The following is a 22,330-nucleotide window of genomic DNA, read 5'->3' as shown; positions in this document are numbered from 1 at the left end:
AAGGCAAGGAAGCCAAAAAATTGTGAAGGGGCTGGCTCCCATGCCCCTCCCACTAATTCCCCTAAATCCCTGGTATAGAAGAAAAGACAGACTCCTCTGGCATGGTGATATGGTTACATTTATAGAAGCTCCCTTGTCACCAGCAAAATGTGACCTTCATACTTTTCTTATCTTAATATCTGGATAAACATTTGTTGTGCAAGCACACAAATAAAGGTTCTAAGGGTGAAATGTGGTGTGTCCAGTAACACCATGCAGCTCTGAACCCAGGCACCAGAAAACTCCTTTTGGCTCTGGAGATGACTTCTCTCTCTCTTTACCCTGGGCACCAAAATTAGCTTCATCAACCTCAGCCAGTGCTGGAGTGAAGGCTGCCATGCTAAAATAGTATCTGAGAACTCTTGGAAACACAGGAGAGAAACACGAGGTTACGGTGGTTTACAAACACTGAAGAAAGCAATTTCACTGGAGTGTTTCTTAAACCAAATATAGAGGGAAGGAGCATTATTGGGGTTTAGCCTGGAATCTTCACAGAGTGAATGATATTCTAGCTCCCTGAATTCTCCACATGGCATATTTTATATACCGTGACATACTCAATTAAACATGAGTATTTTCATTCAGAAAAATAGTGTAGAGGTTATAAAACCGCTCATAAAAGAGTGGTTATCAAATGATCTGTGCTTTACTTGCACGGTCCTATTATTTATAGAACACTCTGTAGAAATATCACAGAGTCCCATTTCCCCATATATTTGACCATCCAGAATTGATTTTTTAAATTTTGTTTTGAAGTTCTGAAGAATGGGCCCTCAAACAGCTCCTCACAGGCACAATTTTCTGCTGTTTCCACGTGGAATTCATAAATAGAGACAAGCAGCTGATTTTGTGTGTGCACATAAAGCCATTTCCTGCAACTGCGTATGACGTATTTTCCAGGACAATCTTACTCAATACTCCAAAGTGCTTCAGCAACAGGAAGCTGTAAAGGTAGGAAGAAGGCCTGTAGATATTTGCTGTAATTACTCATTAGTAATGAGAGTAGTTAGCTTTGAAGTTTGAGTCACCGCCTTTGTGCTCATGCTCCTTCATTAGCTTATAACAGGTGCCCAAGAGGACACCTGGGTCCAGTTGTAGCTTTCACTGCAGGTGACATGGTTTGCTTCTTTTCACAGCTCAATTTCTCAAACATAAAATTAGGATAATGTGTTACCCTTCCTTCCCCCTGCCCTCTACCCAGAGGCAGTCAGGACAAATCTTATTCAAAGTGGTAACAATATGAAAAACTTGTATCAAGGGTAAAATATACGTATTTGTTAATACAAATACAGCATCAAGAGACAAAGAGAGAGAGAGAGAGAGAGAACTGTACTACTAGATACCCAGCACAGTGATTTAAATGATTATTACCCAAAAAAAAAACCATACACTTTAACCAATGTATTTTTAAAGCATTTATAAAATGCTTCTGAACACAGACTGAGGCCGTGTGTCCCCTTATTCATAGTGAGACACTGACTCCCCACACTCATAGGTCAAGAGCAGGGAGACTCAGATTGAAAATGAGACCAAAAGAGTCAACTAAAGCTGTTACAGAATTCATGAACTTCTAAAAAGACTATCATATCAGCTGTATCCCCAGCATCTGTGGGCAGCCAACACAGCAATGGGGGTTAGTTAACCTCCAACATTACAAGTGTGAGTACAGAAAATGGAGTCATTTTCCCACTCGTGTGCTTTATTATACAGCTTCATCCAATAAAATCACTCATCTGTTATGATTCCTAGCACTAACCTCTCAGGTTTGAGTTTTTTCTTCGAAGGTACCATGGATATGGGATGCAGAAAGTCACTGGAGGAATATAAGAAGAGATTTCTAACAATCCACTTCCTTGGCTTTGTAAAATTGGGAAAACGCCAGATGGGGGCATGGCAAATCAATAAATATTTTTTAATGGGGTAATTTTCCTTACTGACAAACCACCTTTTCTGAAATATCTTTCCACACGAGAAAAGGACCTGCTTCCCAGAGTCATTATCTCACATAGAAGTTACTTGTAACTTTAAAACTATAGAATTTTTCCAAGTGAAGGGGGGAAAATGTGCCTCCTGGGAACATGTGAAGGCTCTGATGGTCATGCCATATTATAAGTTTGCTGATGTACAGCTGGCCCCTGGAAACAGTCTAAGGAGGTCAAGCAAACCGGTACTCTTGAGAATACAGGAAAAAACAAGACCACTTAGAGGCAGATAACATTCTGGTCCATTCCACACACCTGTCTGCTTGGCTCCAGAGAGCTCACAGGGCCCCGTCACTCTTCTTGATCTCATACTTGCAGATCAGTTCTGTGGCTTTCCATAGCGGGACCAGATCATTGGTGACAAACTGCACCAACCCCTACTTGAAAATCACAGATACTGGCACGCCATGCATGGCCACCACACATACAGTGATGTGCAATTGCCAATATGGCTTGCTTCTCTCTCCGTTACGATATGTTCATGCAATTGTGTTCTACAGCACTGGGAAAACTCAACAAGCCCTTCGAGGTTCACAGTGCAGAGGCCAATGGTGTGATGGCTGTGAAAGCTTGGGGCTCATCAGAGAAGGACTCTAAAAAAAATGCACCATACTATATTGCAATGATCACAGCTATTCTTTATTTTCCCGTCCATTCTCTTCTTCCTGTGCTCACAATTTCAAAAGATCAAAAAAGGGCCAGAGGCAGTCTTGTGCAACTTGATTTGGAGATGGCTCTCCAGAAGCCACAGAGGAAGAGCTTCGAACAAGTTCTTCTGCACAATGGAGTCTGAAGGTTACAGGAATTACTTAAGTCTTGCCACCTGTTAAGAGTGGGAGGTGGAAAGCTTTGAACTTCTTGGGGGCAGTAGAGAACCATCTCCTGCCAGAGTGGAGGAAAACCCATGAAAAATTAGAGTTTCCAGGGCTTCCAAGTCTACCGTTCATATCTTCAATCCCTGTCTGCGTGTGAGGTTCCATACAAGTGATGAGTCGCAAAAGAGAAAAGTAATTATAATACTTATAAATACATCAGCAAAAGCAGTTATCATTTATAGAGTACTTTCCATGGGTTGGGCAGGGTACTAGATACTTTATAGATATCTTAGGTAAGGTAAGGCAGTATGGATCACTAGTTAAGAGTACTGGCTCTGGGGAAATCAGCTCGGTGCTTTGTGTCCACCTAGAGGGGTGGGATAGGGAGGGTGTGAGGGAGCCGCAAGAGGGAGGGGATATGGGGATATATGTATACGCATAGTTGATTCACTTTGTTCTACAGCAGAAACTAACACAACAATGTAAAGCAATTGTAGTCCAATAAAGATGTTAAAAAATAAATAAAAGTTTAGAAAACATACTAACAACAACAACAAAAAAGAGTACAGGCTCTGGAGGCATATTCTGCCCCATTCGAATCCCAGCTCCACCCATACTACCTATTTGACCTTTAGGCAATTCACCTTTCTATACTTTGGCTTTCCCATCAGTGAAATGGGGATAATAACAGGGCTTATCTCACGGCTTGTTATGAGGATTAAAAGAGTTCACCCATGGAGAGTTCTGAGGACAGTGCTTACACAAATAAGACTAAGTGTTGGAGTTTTTTTGTTTCGTCCTATTACAGATATAATTTCTATTAAGGACACACACATTCCTAGTACCTAAAAAGACCTCCAATAATTGTTTGAGGATGATGGAAAACACGTGGAAAAGATTTCATGGCCATTTTAAGAAGCAGTAACAAAATGAACCACACCACACATATATACAACGTAACATTACTCAGTCATTAAAAAGGAACGAAAGTGTGCAATTTGCAGAGACATGGATGGACCCAGAGGCTGTCATACACAGTGAAGTAAGTCAGAAGAAAAAAATGAATATCGTATAATATCACTTATATGTGAAATCTAGAAAGATGATACAGATGAACTTATTTGTAAAGCAGAAGTAGCGACACACACATAGAGAATGGATGTATGGATACTGGGGGAGGGGGTGGGGGAAGGGAGGGGTGGGATGAACTGGGAGGTTGAGATTGACATATATATACTACTATGTATAAAACAGGTAACTAATGAGAACCTACTGTATAGCACAGGGAACTCTACTCAGTGCTCTGTGATGACCTAAATGGGAAAGAAATCCAAAAAAGAGGGGACATATGTATAGCTGATTCACTTTGCTGTACAGCAGAAGCTAACACAACATTGCAAAGCAACTGTACTCCAATAAAAAAATTTTTTTTTTTTTTGGTGGTACGCGGGCCACTCACTGTTGTGGCCTCTCGCGTTGCGGAGCACAGGCTCCGGACGCGCAGGTTCAGTGGCCATGGCTCACGGGCCCAGCTGCTCCGCAGCATGTGGGATCTTCCCGGACCGGGGCAGGAACCCGTGTCCCCTGCATCAGCAGACGGACTCTCAACCACTGCGCCACCAGGGAAGCCCTCCAATAAAAATTTTTAAAAAGAATGAACCACACCAGAACTAAGCCTGTGCAGGGCACTCGGTTCCCCTTCCTCCCATACTGAGGGTAGACATGTGGGTGGACAGACAGGTGGGCACAGGTAAGGTTAAGCTGCACTACAGAATCTTTACAAGATGTACACACCAACCTCCTCCCCCATCTCCAAGACAGGGAGAGACACTGGCAGTGAAATGTAGGACCTCTCTGAGACCTGAACAGTAAGATCCTAAAAGGTAAGTCAGTCACCAAATCAGACATCCAAGAGCAAGGGCTTGCCTTCTCCAGATCACAGAACTTTTGAAAGTCTATTAGAGCTGAACTGACTTCCCTTGGGGAAAAATATGCTTTTATCCATAATACCAGCAGCCAATTTCAGAGGCTCCTGGACCACCCCTCTGAATCCCATTCACAAAGCCCAGATTAAGAAACTCCTTCTCCCTTCTTGGTCTTCCTAGAATCATAGCTATCTCCACGATTATCCTCAGTGGGACCAGAATCTCTATCCCTAGCCTCCCTCCATGCCCCTCACCAAAGCAAGTGTACAAAGAAGAGTAAACATTCAACTTTGGGGGCCCTTCTGTCTATGGTGTCAGAGAACACCACAGGGATACCCTCGAACCCCCCCACTTTTCATTACTCTCTCATTACCCTCAACACTGACTCCCCCTGTTTGACCTCCCTCAGAGCCAGTCTTCATGCTGGTGATCAGGGCCTACCCTGTGTGATTCCAGGGAAAACCAGGAACCCATTCTCCCACTCCCCAACACACAATACTTTTCAATAATTGTCTGTGCTTAAATGTGTAGTTACTGACTGAAATGCTATTAAGAACTTCTTGGGCTTCCCTGGTGGCACAGTGGTTGAGAGTCCGCCTGCCGATGCGGGGGACGTGGGTTCGTGCCCTGGTCCGGGAAGATTGCATGTGCCGTGGAGCGGCTGGGCCCGTGAGCCATGGCCGCTGCGCCTGCGTGTCCGGAGCCTGTGCTCCGCAACGGGAGAGGCCACAGCAGTGAGAGGCCCACGTACCGCAAAAAAAAAAAAAAAAAAAAAGAAAAGAAAAGAAAAAAGAACTTCTTATCTTTAGCTTCAAAAGATTTGATCTCAACAGAAAAGTGACAGGTAAGCTGCCAGCTACTGTATTTTTAGTTAAGCTTCCTTGTGTGTCCTTCCCCTCCCCACAAACTAAGCAACTTGAAGACCAGGACCACATTCCCTTATTTCTTAATATCTCTTAGCATTTTATCCAAAGAGGAAGTAGGTGTTCAATACACATTTGTTGTCTTTATTGGTTTACATCATGAATAGCAGAGCTGGTTTTCATCATGAAACTAGACATTGGTACTGGGGAGGGTGGGGGTAAAGGGTACTGGGGACCCTGAGAGCAAACATTGCTAACTTTACAATATTGGCAAAAGCCCTACCTGCTATGAACTATCAATGATGGTCAGTACCAAATACAATAGGGAAGATTCATTAGGCTAAAATGAAAACACATGTTGGTATGGGACAGAACTGAGGAAAATACAAAAAAAAAGCCAATACCACTGGAGAGATTTCCTGAGAAGTAGAAAAGCCTAAATCTTGAGATAATTAATGACAGCAAATATTTTCAAATGTATTGGGCTGAAATCCTGGAGCACTAAGAATTATCTAATTGGTTCCTTCTATTTGTAAACATTTTACAGAATAGATTCCTAGAAAGTTGAGGATCACCCTACACACACACACACACACACACAGAGAGAGAGAGAGAGAGAGAGAGAGAGAGAGAGAGAGAGAGAGAGACTGACTTACATTCAAAGTGAATTAAACAGTTTTGGTCTCATGGTTTTCACTCCTAGTGAAAATGCCAACTTATTCAATACAGGAATCAATCTATCAATAGTAGCTGCTTGAAGGTCTCTGCTGACAGGTAGTTCTCTGCCTCATAAAGCAATTTGCTCCACTGGAGAACAGTCCTTGCATAAAATAATTGTAAGCTTCCCATCAGCAATGCTGAAAAAAACCTGTAGTCACAGCATTCTTTTGAACTTCATGAAAGCTGTGTGAATTAAATTTTATTCACCTGAACCTATAATGTGTTACATCAATTCCTTATCACACCTGCATTCTGGTAATGCAATTGGAAAGAGACATCAAATGTTGAAGGAATATTTATAGTAAATATATTTAAATTGAGGAAAACTGTCCAGCAATATTTTTGCCTTCCAAATAGAAAAACAGGTGGGCTTTGATTTCATTTTAGCAGATGAACCACTACATCCAGTTGGCAGGGGGAGACAGAGATCGAAAACATCTGATCTGCTACTCCTGATCTTCCTCCAACTGAAGGCCCCACACTAAGCAATCAAAGCTTTCTGGAAAGCAGCTCTGAGCTGGGTCTGGCTTTGGGAATGGACTTTGATCCCTGATTATCCAAAGATCCAACTTATATTTACCCAAACCACTCTCCAATCCCCATGTACCTAAGAACTTCCAGACTATTTTCTCTTCCAGGGAAGGGGCTCAGAAATTGTTTTATCAGGAATTGAGTAGCCCAGACACTTTCTAGCTCTTCACAGAACTAGGAACCCTGATTAATGAGACCTTCACTTCACTCCTGACAGATGAGCGCAGAAAGTGAGTGAGTGCAGCACCCTTAGCAAGCTTGTTTCTGGCCATCTCTGATGTCACTAGGAATGCCCACCACGGCTAAAAGAGCACACTCTGAAACCCAGTCGGCCAGCCAACGTTTAGAAAGCAAACTCTTTTTTATTAAACATTAACATCTCCATCGATGCATGAACATTCTGGAACAAAATAATCCTGTCCACTTCTTGAAAGACTGTTGTTAGAAGGAACATTGCTAATGTTCCATGAATCTGGAATTTGGGGGAAGAAATGGCTCTGCAGAGCCAGAAGAATCACATCTTAAGAACCTATACACAGAATCCTAATCTGAAAGCGCCCATAGCAGGTGTCACACCGAACTTGTGAGGCACTCTGGCAAAGCTAAGGACCGCCACTTACATGACACACCAACTTTCAATGCATTGGTTCACATATTTGAATTACACCTTGGTCCTGCAAGGAGCATGCCCCCAGCAAACAGAGCCAGACTAGAAAAGTAAATATGTCTCAAAACAATTAGCCCAACAGGAATTGGACAACCTCTCTTAGGACTCCGGCTGGTGAGGGACACAGTTTGCCCTGCCAGTCTGCGACATAAAACCAAAGGCAAGGCGCAGAAAGCAGACACGCGGGGCCACCGCCTCTAGCCTCCTACGCATCTCACAGGCAATCCCCACAGTGGTTCTTAAACCTGCCGCTCTAGCGAATAATTCGGAGTCTGATTACCCAACTTCTTCCTGCTCCGATTCTGGCTCCCTCTATCTCTAACGAAAGAGGCACTACAGCCAGGTATGTCGAAATAGTTCTGCCCCTGCTCCCAAGTTTCTTGCGACGATTAACATACATAATAGCGCAAAGCCGCGCGGGAGAAGCTGACACTTCACACATCTGTCAAGATTACCATCAGGCCCCACCTCCGCGATTGCAACATTCACCGATAGGCATCACAGTTGTAAAATGTACAATAAGTTCCCTCGCCGGCTCCAGAGCCCAGCGCGCGCAGAGGAGTTGACTATAACTTTGTCTTCTGATCGTTCAGTCATTATCATTGGCAGGCTATACTGGTTTAACAAAATGCGTTGGAATCTTCAAGTCCCTTCCCTGCTTCGCTGCCCTTCAAAGACACAGGACTCCAGGGCTGCTCCGAGGCCCCCGGGGACGAGCGACGGCTGCAGTCTCAGGGCCCAGAACGGCCAGGGCAAGGCTCCCTCAGCCGTCTCAAGCCTGGGGGCGCCACCGTGACGCGGGAGGGGAGCTGCGGCCGCAAGCCGGGAGCCGAGCTCAATCCCCTCCCCCCCAGCGATCCGGGAGCGAAGGGCCCGGGCGCTCGGCCAGAACGGGCGCGATTCGCTCCTGTTTATCAAATTCTTATCGGTGCCCCGAGGTGGGAACCGCCGCTTTCGACCAGAGGATACACGGTTTCTGGCTCCGCTCCCACAGTGGAAGTCGGAACAAGAGTAAATCGACCCAAGCACTGAGCTCTTCGGGCTCCCCGGCTCGAGGCCGGTCAGCCCCGCCCATCGCGGCTGGGTCCCCCATCCCCGAACCACCGCACAGCCTCCCAGCAGCTGATCTCCCGCGGCTCTGGCCCTGCAGCCGGCCGCGCGTTCGATTACAGTTCTCCGCACACCAGCCCCGCCAGCCGCCGTCGAATACGGGGCTGAAAGCTCCAACCCACGGGGCAGCACGAATGGAGGTTGGGAGGAGAGGGGGGTCAGGCGGCAAGCCACGCACGACTGCGGGAGGCAAGGCGGTTCCCACGTCTGCGCGCCACGCCGTGCGCTCTCACCCTCGCCGGGAGAGGGCAGTGAGGTTGCCTCTCCGCTAGTGCCGAGAGGCTGGCGAGGGCAGGCGGGCAGATCGTGGCTGCCCTTCTCTGTCCTCTTGGGAGAGAGACAGCGGGACATGCCGGGAGCGCCCGGTGTCGCCATCCCCTCCCCACACACCAAGACACCTGCCTCCGCGAGGCAGCCCAGCCCACTACCCACTCTCCCGCCGAGGCAAGGTGCGGGAGCAGGAAAGGGGCTTCTCCCATCTTCCGTGGGGTCTGGAACCCTGGAGTGGGGCCCTTTGCTACGTCCTGGCCGCTCTGCCGGGGCCCTTCCCAGCGCCGCGCTCCGCCTCCAGCCCCTTGCCAGTTTGGGGAGCAGCACCGGCAGAGCTCGTTTGGAAGAACCCCAAGGGTCCCGAGGAAAAGAGAGGAGTGGGTGCTGCCCCTCATGGGGGCCATGAGAAAGTCGAAAGTTGACCTGAGCCGAGTCAACCAAGAAACATTTCAACATGCTGGCCGCGGGGGTTTGGTGCGGGGGTGGGTTTGGGGGGATGGATTTTAGAAGGTACCCCGGGAGCACCTCCGACCTCTAGGGCCATCTCCCTCGGCCTCCTGGCTTCGCTGCCCGCGCAGATTCCCGACTCCTTCGGGCCACAGAAGTCTCAACCGCGAAGCCGCAGCCGCGCGTCCCCAGACGGGGCACCTGCCCTCCCCTGCCAAACTTTCCATATCAATCCCCCGGCCTCAAAGACCGCTCCGCGCTCCTCTCCCAGCGGCTCGCGGTCGCGCCGGTCCCGCGAAGCCCCGCCACTCCCACCCCCCACCCTGGACCAGCTCCGGACGCCCGTTTACCTTTTTTTCTCCTTGTCAGCTGTCATTGTCGCGGGGGCCCTTTGAGACGCTGAGCACCTGAGCTCCAGGGCCGGTGGGGGCTGCCGCCGCTACCTTCGCTGTGGCCCTAGCCCACTCCCGGAGGCCCGCGCCTGTGTTAAAGGTCCCGAGTGCTCGCAGGTCCCGAGCGCCCGCACAGCCAGGTGGAAGTTTGCGGGCGGCTGGCTAGGTGCGGGGGAGGGGGTGGAGAAAGGTGACGGGGAGGAACCTGCACGCGGAGGCGGGGTCGGAAAAAGGAGTGGGAGGAGGCTGTCACACGCAAAAGAAGGGCAGCGAGAAGGGGGCCGAGGTTCCTTTTTCCTTCGAAAAGGAGTCAGGAGTCACTCTTCTGGGTTTTCAAAAAAGAAGAAGTGGCTCAAACGACGGGAGTTGGCAGAGTCCGGGGCCGGGAGGACGCGGAGGCTGAGATGACCATACAGTCTCAGGACACTGCCGAGGATTGTACGGCCGCCTCAGGAAAGCTGGGGCGGGAGGCGACGAGCGCCGGAGCTGTGCGGCGGACCGCTCGCGAATGTCGGGCTCGCGGGGCCGCCAGCCCACTTTAAAAACTCCGGCGGCCCGCGGGGGGGGGGCGGGCGCGAGGGGCGCGGGCGCAGCGGGCGGGGGCGGGCGCGCGCCAGAGGGCCCCGCCCCCGCCCGCCCCGCCCGCGCCGCGCGCTCGGGCAGCCCACGGCGTCCCGGCCAATAGGGAAGCGCGGCCGCAGCCTCTGCCCTGACCCCGGCCCGCCCCACTGCCCCCGCGCTCCGCTCGGCTGCGGCCCGCCCGCCCCGCTTCCGCCCTCTGCGGTTCCAGAAGTTGTTTATGAGGTCTGCGGGGTGGCGGGGAGCTAGGGGCGATTCCGCACCGGGAAGGAGCACCTTAAGTGGGGCTAGGCGGCAGCTAGGAGTCGGTCTCCGGGAGTGCTGCAGGAGCGGGAGTGCCCCCGTGCGCCGGCGTCCTCCCACCTCTGCCATGGGATCAGGGGAGCGCCGAGGGTCCCGCGCTTCACAGAGCCGCTCGGCGGTGCAGCGCTCCTGCGTCCTTCGCCCCGCTGCGTGTCCCCTTGGGCCCGGTGACGGTAATTCCGAGGGCCCCAGCGGCTGTGCTCTCGGCCTGGGCGATGCACTTTTTTTTCCGGCAGAACGGAGCTGGCTTTGCCGTCCGGAAAGAGAGAGGCTGGAAGACCGAGCCCCTGCGCCTTTGGGTCCGCGGAAAACAGTGCAGTGAAACTGAGCTAGTGCTGTCTCTGCTCTTCTCTTCCTTCAGCTGGCACGTCGGTTGCTTGCGGGGTTGTGCTGAGCTAGCGGGGATGCGGGAGAGGAGGTCCTTCGAGCGGTCTAGCTTGCCGCATCCCGCTCCCAACACCTGGCCACCGCCGCGCGGGTCCGGGCCGGTTCAGGATTGGAGAAGGCAGTCTGGCTTTACAATGTAATCTTGGGATAAGAGTTGACAGCGTGTCCTCAAATCGCAGAATTTCAGGGTTGCCCAGTGTATTTCCACGGTCCGATTGAAGCCCTGGTAAGGGACTGCAGGTGCTGGGTGTGGGGAGATCGTAGAGATCCAGGGGCAGGCCGTTAGAGCCCAGGGATTTTTCCAGCTGCTAATCTTTAAGCGCTGTTATGGACCCGCGCCCGCTAGGGAGCCTCTGCTCTGTCCTTCGCTGAGCTGCTCTCCCAAGAATCCCACCCTATTCCCTACCTACATGGCCCCGATCCAGCAGGGATATTTCTGGAAGGGACCGGGGGCTTTTAATCTTTGAAGCTCATTTGAGAAGGTCCCTGCAGGCTTCACAGGTATGAGTTGAAGAGAAAGCGTGGGTGGCACCCTGAGACCCTAAGCCTTGCTGTTCCTTTCCCCCCTTAGTTTCCCCACATTTTATATAAAAATAATCTGCGTAATGAACCTTCGGGACTGTTATACTAAGTGAAATAAGCCAATCACAAAAACAAACACCGTGTGATTCCACTCTTGAAGTTTCTAAACTAGTCAGATTCATAGAAAACAAACAAAAAAACTAGAAGGGGGTGGGGTGAGGGAATTCGTGTTTAATAGGCATAGAGTTTGTGTTCTGCAAGATGAGAAAGTTCTAGACAATGAACAATGTGAACATATTTAACAGTACTGAACTGTACGCTTAAAAATGGTCAAGGTGGTAAATTTATGCTTTTTTAAAAACCATAATACAAAAATAAATGTCAAGAAAAAGTAATATACATAAGAAGAATTTTTTGGTATAAGTCTGTGTCACCACCAAAATACAGAATAAACGTGTTTTTCCCTTGCATCCTGTAAGAGGGGTGGAGATATTTTTCAGGAGCCTTTGGAAGGCATTGGAAAGCAGAATAAGGATAGGCGAAAAAAGCAGCGGAGAACTGAGGAACCAGGCACATTTTCTCATTTTCCTAGGGTGGCTGAGCACTGTGCACACAGACTTTGAAACCAAATATCAGGCCTGACAGTTAAGAAATTCAAACAAAAATTGCAAATTCCTCTAGGGAACCCTTTCTCGGTGCTGGTGGATTTCAGGAATGAGTTGATTTTGTATCGGGCTTCTCCAGCCAGCCGATCCTCATGGACACATTTACTTGTCTTAATGCAGAATTCAAAGTTGTGAGACACAGTTCTCTGTTAATTAGCAATAAGCTTACTCACCTCCCTTGGGACTGGAGTGGGAGAAGAAACAGGTGCTTTGATGGCTTTCAGGTGCCGAAAGCCACGCACTGCCAGAGCAAGGAGAAACCTCTGAGTCCTCAGCTGTGCTCGCCAGTCACAAAGCAACACCTCCAAACCAAAGAGAACATTTCAGCAAGGTTGAGCTTATGAAATTCACTTCTTAGGTGTTAAAAAAAAAGAAAAGTGGAAAGGTAAAGTGTCAGTCAAGAACACATCAACTCTATTAACATAGATCCTTCTCATGGCCAGCCTGCCCATGTTTCTAATCGGGACTCTTGCCCTCTAAGCGAAAGGTCCCAAGCTAAGGTAAACAACCACGCAGATTTTGTGGAAATCCCAGTGAGTAACTTCGCAGAATCTGGGATTTTGGCAGTGAGAGTTTCGCTAAAAGCCTATATAATTCTCAGAAGGATTGGAGCCTGCAGAGCTGAGGGGCCCAATGACCTCTTAAGATTTCTTCTAGGATTCAGTTCAACAACCTTTGCAGGAAGGAGCTGAGAGTGTAAACCAGATGCAGGCTTGTGGCTAGAGTGTCCCATTTTACTTTTTAAAGCCCATGGAGAACTAAAGGAGAAAAGATTTAAAAGATGATGGCAGGGAGAGATGGATCCCAGGATTTAGTGTCTCTAGAGATCTTGATGTTTTGGCCACAGAGGGCAGCAGAGGGCACTGCTAGGCAAAGCACCCAAGCTGCTTAAAATGGGAGCAAACTGCCCATCTCCCAGCAAATCTTCCCACCTTCTCCCAACTATAGACCCAACTGCTTGGTGACAAAGGCTGCGGCAGCAGGGAAACACCCATCTTGTTTTAACAAGGAACAAGACTGGGTCTCTAGCTTCCTCTCCTCTATAGAGCACACCCCTAGGAGGATGGGATAGACACAAGGAGTTAAGTTACAAACTTGATAGATAGCAGGCACCTGGGATGCAGTGTGCAGATGGAAGAAATAAGACCTCAGTAATCCGTTAAAGTAACAGTATGGTCCAGGATGTGGTTGGAAATTATGTTGGAATGGTAGGATCTCCCAAGAGAAGAGACATTGGAAGGCTGGGCTATTTCTTTAGTATTTTACAACTTTCAGTGCATTATCATATATCAGGGCTGAAACTCAGGTGAGGCAAGAGAGGCTCTCAGGGTCATGCAAGACCCCGCACTAGTCCTGGTGCTACCAGGTATGTTGTGCTACCAGGTATGTTATCTCAAGGATTACCCATCTGGCCCTCATCTGGCCATTTAGTTGTTTGGTGGGTGGGAGAGCCTGCAGGCTTGGGAGCAGAGATGGGAGGAAGGGCAATCACAGAGGCCAGGCTCTTTCTCTGTTGAAATAACACTTGAAATAACAAGTAACACTTGCATGTTACTTCCTCCAAACGAAACCAACTCTTAAGTTGTGACTTGACAAAAATCTATCCTCACACTTCCCGTCACTGAACTCCAGCACCAGAAAACCATACCCTACCCCTCCCGTGTCTGGCTTCAGGCCAAAGCTATGGGATAGTTCACACAGACATATGCCATATCTAACATTAAATGTTGTGACTTTTGACACCCCCAATCCAGAATCTGTCATCTTTCAAAAAGAGTTCTGTGAATTTTATGGAGGAAAGGGTCAAGCTTTTTTCCCTACTTGAATTCCTAAGTGCTTATTGATAAGAAGGATCCAGTTTTAAAGAACCACAGATTACCCAACATCTAAAGTCTGGCTAATCAATGACTTAGAGACTAATGGCTTCCATTTCTAGGTCTAGGGATGAGGTTTTTGCCCATGAAAGGTCCTGTCTATCATGCTGTCCTTAAACTAGTAGCAAAGGAGTCATTGGTCCATGGCTACCATGTATCCTGCTTCAGGGCATCAATCTGGTGGAAGAGGAAGAACCAGTGGTTCCCTTCCCTCCAGGAGGGGACAATCTACTTGTGCACACCCTGCATTTCCAGATAATGAGAAACACATTTACTCACTTTTCAAGGCTTCTGAAATCAATAAGAATCTTTTAATGTAGTAACGATTCCCGTTTTCTCCCCAAAACTATTTTTAAATTGATATATACAATTTATATATTCTTAAATTTTTTTTAATACAAGAATTGAGAGAAAAATCATAGAGTCTAAACAATACGTGCTGTAAGAATTTGGTGATGGAGGGTGGGAGGGTGGAGAGACTGAGTGAAAAAGTAGAAAAAGCTAGAGTCCCAGCCATGGAAGCAGCTAGGGCCCAGATAAGCCCCACCTAGACTGGCCCATCTGCCAGATCACCAGGGTGGTCAAACCACACATATGTGGGAGGAACAGCCGACAGAAAGGACACAGCAGCCCCACCTTAGGGAGAAAAAGGCACAAGCAGAAGTGAAGGCGCTACTGTCACTAAAAATGATGATATTGGTCGCCAAACAGCACTACCCTGGAGCCCGCATAACTAAGAGTGACACAGAATGGGGGTCAGAGACACCCTCCCCACTCCTGTAGTGTGGCTTTGGCCTATCACCGGTTGTTAAAATGGGACTTTTTCTAGCTCAGTTTCAACTGAGGTCCCAAGACGAGAGGAAGCAACTCCCCTTCCTTCCAAAATACAGACCCGGAGAAAGAGCTTTCTGAAGATGGTTTTGCACGCTTTAGCCAATGCTTACCTCAGGGGAGTGCCTGGATTGATATGGATGAGGACTAGACGTTGGGTCTTGAGGGTAGAGTTGTCAACGTCATGGAATTCCCCCTTCCCGTACCACGGAGGAAAGGAGGACCCTCCTGACCACTCTCTCCAGGTCTAGTGACTGGGGCTTCCTGGAGACCATGTACTGAGGTTGATACCTGTCCCCTAGAGCTTGAGGGACACAGGAGATTGCCTATGGGTGAGAGGCTGGCCGAAGTGGCCTGTTTCAGCCAGGGGGAGGGCTGGGTTCGGAAGTTCCTCCCTCTCACCTACATCATGGCGATGGTGCATGTTGCAGGTTGGATTCCCTGGAAGCCAGCGTGAGGGGGAGGTGAGCATAGAGGGAGGTTTACTAGGGAGTGGTCTTGGAATCAGCACCTGTGGGAGGAAAGGGAAGGAAGCTGAACTGGGCAGAGGGAGGAGTGGAGCCTCAGCAAAGACCTCATCCAATCCCCCCTCCCCGCCCCAGGAACCTCTGAAGCTGGAATGGCCCTTCAGAGTTGCCCTACAGTGAGGTGGAGGGGCCAGGACTTTATACCTCTGCACTGATCAGCCGTTGGTGCTGGCCGCCCTTGGGGAAGAGGTATGACCTTGGGCAACAGCACCTGGGGGAGTACGCCCTTCATTTCTGAAGGGGGATCTGGGCAGCCATCACTAGGTCTATTACCTTGCCCAGTGTTTACAGATTGGATGTGGAATCCACAGGCTTAACCATCTAGGATTTTAAAGAGGATACTGTCCAAATGCACTTCTTCAAGGAGATCTCAGCAGAAGAAAGTGGAAGTGCCACTGGAGGAAGAAACTCTGGGAAGATCACAAGTGGCCAGCTGCAGGAGCCATGAGGGCTGCAATTAGAGGGGACCATCGGGGAATATCCAGCAAACACACCAAGATAACGAAAGGGAAACAGCTGCCACAGGGAATTACACCCATGTTAGTTAAAAAAAAAAAAAGAAAACCCTTTCCTACTCTACTTTTCCTCCCTCCTATACTAGAGAGACAAAGGTAAGGTAGTAGGGGGATGGGAGTAAATGTGCCAGGTGAGGAATATCTTAGTATCCTCAGTACCTAGCAGGGCACCTGGCATAAAATGGGCACTCAGTAAATGCTGACCAAATGAATACACGAGTGTATGAATGGACAAACGAATGAATCTATTAAGTCAAGATTCTACGTTGCAGGCAACAGACACCATCTATCCCCCGTCCACACAGACTTCCAGGCTGAAGGAGGTCTGAGCTGAGGAGGACAGAGCTTTAACTTGGGATGAAGCTTGGAGTTTTTATTATTACACTGGACTCAGACTATTATTTAGTATGAGCATCTTTACTGCTTAAGAGTGACTGGAAAAGTCTTCGGACCTAAAGGAGGTTTTACTCAAAATAGGAACTAAATAGTCCATCAGAAGTTTAATGGAAGAAAATAATAATGTCACCTTGTAATTGTACCATACAAATCCCACTTGTGGACTTCCCTGGTGGCGCAGTGGTTGAGGGTCCGCCTGCCGATGCAGAGGACACGGGTTCGGGCCCTGGTCCGGGAAGATCCCACATGCCGCGGAGCGGCTAGGCCCGTGAGCCATGGCCGCTGAGCCTGCGCGTCCAGAGCCTGTGCTCCGCAACGGGAGAGGCCACAACAGTGAGAGGCCCGCGTACCGCAAAAAAAAAAAAAAAAAAAAGAAGAAGAAAGAAAAAAAAAATCCCACTTGTTCAACATAACTGTTTTAGGGGTCTTTGGGTCCCTTCAAGGCTGTGCATGTGGATGACATCAAAAGCCACAGTAATGTTGGAGACTCATTGGAAGAGAGTCAAGAGGTGGCCCAGGAAAAGAAAGTGGGCCCAGGAGGCAGTGGCAAAGGTACTGACCCAATTTTGAAGGAGGACTTAACTATGGAAATCACAGGAAGTGCTATAGAAGGCTAGGAAGAAAATGGCAGCAACAGAGAGAACTTGTGGAAAATGCTCCAGGGACTCCCAGAAATAAGTGATAGGGAGGCTGCAAGAGGGAGGGACATCTTAAAGCAAGAGTCAGCCAAACGGGGCAAACAGAGGCCAGAGTTAGCCAAGTGCACCACACATTTTCTTAATCCATTCATGGTAATGGACATTCTTTCTTCTTAGCCCCTTGGCATCTAAACCGTAGCATCTTTCTATGTTTGGGGAGTTCCTCATTTACCTTGTGAAGCAAAGCCTGCCTTTCACTACAGAAAGTAAAAATACCAGATGCCCTAGGCCTCCCTGGAACTCAGGATATGGACATGAGACTCAGGTTCTTTGAATCAGACACAACCGCCCAGACTTTGAATCTAGTGGTTGAGGGAAGCAGGCACCTTGCAAAGTGGGTGTCACCTTGGTGACAGCATCTTGATGCCAGCAGTGCTGGCATCAGCATCCAGAGTCATGAGTTCATGCAAACTACAGTCATCTGCAATGCCAACTATGGTTCCAGTTTGAGGCTTTGTTTCTGGTTGCTGTACCTCTGAGGCTGGCTCTCCAACCCTCCCAGAGATTTTGTGAGGTACCCAGAACTTTTTAATGAACCATTTCTCCTCAGATTAACTAGAGATCATTTCTGTTACTTGCAGCTAAAAATCTTGGCTGCTGTACTCGTTCATTCATTCACTTATTCATTCATATGCAGTATTTACTTGATCAGCGTCTCTTGACTGCTAGTGTATGCCAGGCACCCTGCTAGGCATTGGTAATACCAAGAGCAAAGAGACATATTCCATTCCTCAAGGAACTGACAGCCTGGTATGAGTTCCTTGAACAACTAATTTTCTATCTCTGGCCTCAGTTTCCTTTTCTTTAAAGTGAGAGGGGGCTTCCCTGGTGGCTCAGTGGTTAAGAATCCACCTGCTGATGCAGGGGACACAGGTTCGAGCCCTGGTCCGGGAAGATCCCACATGTCGTGGAGCAACTAAGCCCGTGCACCACAGCTACTGAGCCTGTGCTCTAGAGCCCATGAGCCACAACTGTTGAGCCCGTGTGCCACAACTACTGAAGCCCACGTGCCTAGAGCCCATGCTCCGCACCAAGAGAAGCCACCGCAGTGAGAAGCCCGCGCACCTCAACGAAGAGTAGCCCCCGCTCACCTCAACTAGAGAAAGCCCGTGTGCAGCAACGAAGACCAAATGCAGCCAAAAAGAAATGAATAAATAAAATAATAAAGTGAGAGGGTTGGATCTTTAGAATTCTTTAAGCTCTGCCATTTGATAGTCTACGCATCACTGAATTACATGGTGGTCTCTGCCCCACTAGCCTAGGCTGGCAGAGATGTGAGGCCATCTCTGGGCTTCTCAGGGTTAGGCCATAGACTGTATCCTCAGGGCTTCCGTTTCCTACATGGGAAGATAACTATTCTGGGCATCTTGTCTAGGCAGATGCTCTGCTAAAATGTGAGTTAGCAGGAGTTGGTCTCCAGCATCTTCTTGCCTCACATTCTCTTGATCTCCTTGTTCTCCTGCCATCCTCAGAGCACTCCTGTGGCAGACAACGGAGCACCAGCCATGTCTATGAGGGAGCTTAGACACAGAGAGATCATAGTCACGTCTGGCCCACTCTCCAGGTTTAAATCTCAGAAAAGGAAAATGGGAGGAAAGGGCCTCACAACCTCAGAAATGGCTTTCCTTCCAAGTCATCATCACATGTTCCCAGCAAACCCCCTGCAGATCCAAGTAGTAGTTAGAGATAGCAAGAGACAACCGAGGCTTTGGAGCTAAGCTAATTGAGAAGGATAGTTACATGGCATTTAAGGGATCTGGACGCTGCAGGAGTTTGATTTTGAAATATATTAATACACAAAGAATGAGGGAAACGTTTGCCCCTTTACGATTTCCAGTGGCTGCGCAAAGGCCTTTTCTATCTGCACGATTCTGGGGTCCGGTGTTGGGTCCTTCTGTAGTGTTGGTGCTGGAGGGGAGAACTTCAGGGGCACCTTCTAAAGCACACATTAACATGCCCCCCAACTACACTCGCACGTACACACATATACATGCACGTGTACCTCCCCAGGTGCCAAGCCAAGAAATAAGTTCCCCACACAAACCTCATTTTAAACGTTTCCTTTCTCTCTAGTGCATACCTCTGTCTTTGCCCTTTGAAGAAAACCAGGGATGCAATGCTGAGAATGTGCCTGTAAATACTTAAGATTTTAAACTCTGAGGATTTTCTCTTGGTCTCACTCAGAAAATTGTAGTCTCTGGTGCTTGAATGCTGGGGTCGCAAGCCTCGCTGTGATCAACGTGCTCAATGATGTACCCCAATAGAAGGAAGAGGAGGCACAGATGTTCTAAAGCTTTTAGACAATGCGGCTTGGCATGCCCTAGCTTAATTGTTATTTTTATATCATAGCAGATTAGCCCTCTTAATTATTCTATCTTAGGCTAAATTAAAGAGGCTCCTGATCAGATAGCAATTTATAATAGAGAGATGCCTTCTGACCTAGAAATATGCTGATGGTAAAGCTCTAAGTAAATGACTCCAAGGCAGAGAGCCCAGAGTTCACTGTGTACGAGAGCATTACAAAGAGAAGCTCATCTGCCTGAGGTTTAATAATTAAGGCCAGAATTAGAAATGTACTGGAAAGACCCATAGACAATTCCACACTGACTTTACCTGTTAAGCGTAGAAAGCGGGGCTTCCCTGGTGGCGCAGTGGTTGAGTCCACCTGCTGATGCAGCGGACACGGGTTCGTGCCCCGGTCTGGGAGGATCCCACACGCCGCGGAGCGGCTAGGCCCGTGAGCCACAACTACTGAGCCTGCGCGTCCGGAGCCTGTGCTCCGCAACGGGAGAGGCCACAACAGTGAGAGGCCCGCGTACCACACACACACAAAAAAACCCAAACCCAAAACAAAAACAAAAAAGAGTAGAAAGCGTTTTAGAAGTTTTAAAAACATAATAAAATGATAGTGTTCACAAAGTGCAAGTTTCCAAATTCCCTCTTCAAATTCCATTGCACTTGGGGCATCACCCTCCTTGGCTGTGTGTATTCTAACCTTTGTTTAATTAATTAATCTCATTCATTCATTCATTCTTCCATTCTTCAGCATTTATTGAGCATCCAGCTCATACCCATCGATGTGGTTGAAACCTAGCTTAGAATGATGAATAAAACACAGCCCTCCCCTCTAAAGCTCACAGTCTACTGCTGGAAACCAACTTGTAAACAGATGAAATACCACAGCTAAGAAGTTAAAACCCTGTTTTTCTGGGAGTTCAGAATGGGGAATGATCCTGTCTGCCTGGTTGGGGGTGAGGGGTGTTAAGGAGAGCTTCCAGAGAAGGTGACATTTTGGCTGGATCTTAAAGGGTGACGAGGAATTTGCTAGAAAGAGAAGTGGCAGGAGAGCATTCTGGGCTGAGGGTAGGGACTGAGTCCTCTCTACAACTCTCAAAGCAAAGGGCAGGGCATACGGAAGCAACACAAAAGACCCTGTGAGGAGGTTTAGTTATTTTTGTCCATCTGAGATTATCAGCTATTACTGGTTTTGTAGAGTACTCAGAACACATGAATTAGTGCCTCACAGGGCCTTTGGAGGATGACAGTGACACGTGTGCTGGTGAGGAATGGGATGGGACCCTCACCTTTTAGCCATAACATGCCAGTTTTCCCACCACGCGTTTGTTCCCAATAATTAGGTAGCCATCATGGCGTAATGACATCAACGTACGGTGGTGAGTATTTCTCTGCAAACTCTAGGAGCATCTGTGGAACGGAGTGTGAATGCCTTGACCTGGGCAGCCCTTGGCTCAGGTTACCAGGTAACTTCTTCCAGTGCTTTGGAAGAACAGTTTATCTTTCTTGTTCAGCCCAATTTTTTACAAAACCTTCATGCCCTCTTTGTACTGAAATTTTGCACAATAGGCATTAGCATCAGACCAAAATTCCTGTGGATTCTAGAATCTCCTGAGGATGCCTCTCTAAACGAGGAGCCAATTATTACAGCCCTGACGTGGGAGGGGACCCCGGTCTGTATGTGTATCCCTGGAAGCACGGACAGGTGGCTGTGGAGGCCGTAGCATCTTGGGGATGTTAAATAGGGTCAAAGGCAAATTGAACTCTTCCCCACAGTCCAACTCGACTTATTTAGGTGGAAGCAGCATGAAGAGATCCCTGGAGCTGGGAAGAGTGGATTTAGAGGGAATCCCTGGGCCCTGCAAGTTTCCACTAAATTTCTTGCCCTGGGCAATCCCATCCCCCACCTGCCTTCTGTGCCTGTTCCTTTTCTTCTTCTCCTTTCCTCTCCTTCCTTTCTCTTTCCTGATGAATATATCTTTTTTTCTCCAGAAGATTCTATGGAGTTTAAGAGAAGATGTCAGGACAAATGGACCGCAAACTGAATCACTTTGCTATACACTTGAAACTAACACAACATTGTAAATTAACTATACCTCAATTAAAAAGAAAACAACCTAAATAGATAACTAATAAGAACCTACCGTACAGCACAGGGAACTCTACTCAATACTCTGTAATGACCTCTATGGGAAAAGAATCTAAAAAAGAGTGGCTATATGTATATGTATGACTGATGCACTTTTCTGTACCGCAGAAACTAACACAATATTGTAAATAAACTGTACTCCAATAAAAATTAAAAAAAAAAGAAAAGATACATGCACCCCAGTGTTCACTGCAGCACTATTTACAATAGCTAAGACATGGAAGCAACCTAAATGTCCATCCACAGATGATTGGATAAAGAATATGTGGTATATTTATACAATGGAATATTACTCAGCCATAAAAAGAATGAATGCCATCTGCAGCAACATGGATGGACTTGGAGATTATCATATTAAGTGAAGTAAACCAGACAAAGACAAATACCATATGATATCACTTATATGTGGAATCTAAAAAAAAAGATACAAATGAACTTATATACAAAACAGGAATAGACCCACAGACATAGAAAACAAACTTTTGGTTACCAAAGGGGAAGGGGGGAAGGGACAAATCAGTAGTCTGGGATGAACAAATACACACTACTGTATGTAAAATAGATAACCGACAAGGACCTACTATATAGCACAGGGAACTATACATAATATTTTACAATAACCTATATTGGAAAAGAATCTGAAAAAAATAGATACATATGTATGTATAACTGAACCACTTTGCTGTACACCTGAAACTAATACAACATGTAAATCAACTATACTTCAATTAAAAATAATAAATTCTGTCTTTGCTTTGCATGATAGTGTGAGACTGTAAAAATTGATCATGCAACCTGAAATCAAGCAAAAATAATCTTAATAATTAA

At 47.7% G+C, this 22,330-nt stretch overlaps 2 protein-coding genes across 3 annotated transcripts in view; both read right to left on the bottom strand.

The window, feature by feature from the left end:
* The window catches only part of EPAS1 (endothelial PAS domain protein 1), an 89,122-nt gene extending 78,838 nt beyond the window's left edge, over positions 1 to 10,284 (bottom strand). Inside the window, exon 1 of one of the 2 annotated variants that reach the window (XM_082642360.1) lies at positions 9,720 to 10,284. In XM_082642360.1, coding sequence (XP_082498486.1) covers positions 9,720 to 9,745 — 26 coding nt within the window. In that variant the 5' untranslated portion in view covers positions 9,746 to 10,284. The remainder of the gene's footprint in view (positions 1 to 9,719) is intronic. The other variant, XM_082642361.1, reaches the window with a different exon arrangement.
* A 5,133-nt stretch (positions 10,285 to 15,417) lies between these two features.
* The window catches only part of PRKCE (protein kinase C epsilon), a 608,554-nt gene continuing 601,641 nt past the window's right edge, over positions 15,418 to 22,330 (bottom strand). The window contains exon 16 of the mRNA XM_082641775.1: positions 15,418 to 15,433. The gene's annotated coding sequence lies outside the window, so the exon portion shown is untranslated. The remainder of the gene's footprint in view (positions 15,434 to 22,330) is intronic.

This window comes from Mesoplodon mirus, assembly GCF_964341445.2.
Source record: "Mesoplodon mirus genome assembly, chromosome: 14".
Taxonomy (NCBI): domain Eukaryota; kingdom Metazoa; phylum Chordata; class Mammalia; order Artiodactyla; family Ziphiidae; genus Mesoplodon; species Mesoplodon mirus.
The sequence above is the reverse complement of the archived record's forward strand: the minus strand, read 5'-3'. Positions and strand labels throughout refer to the sequence as shown.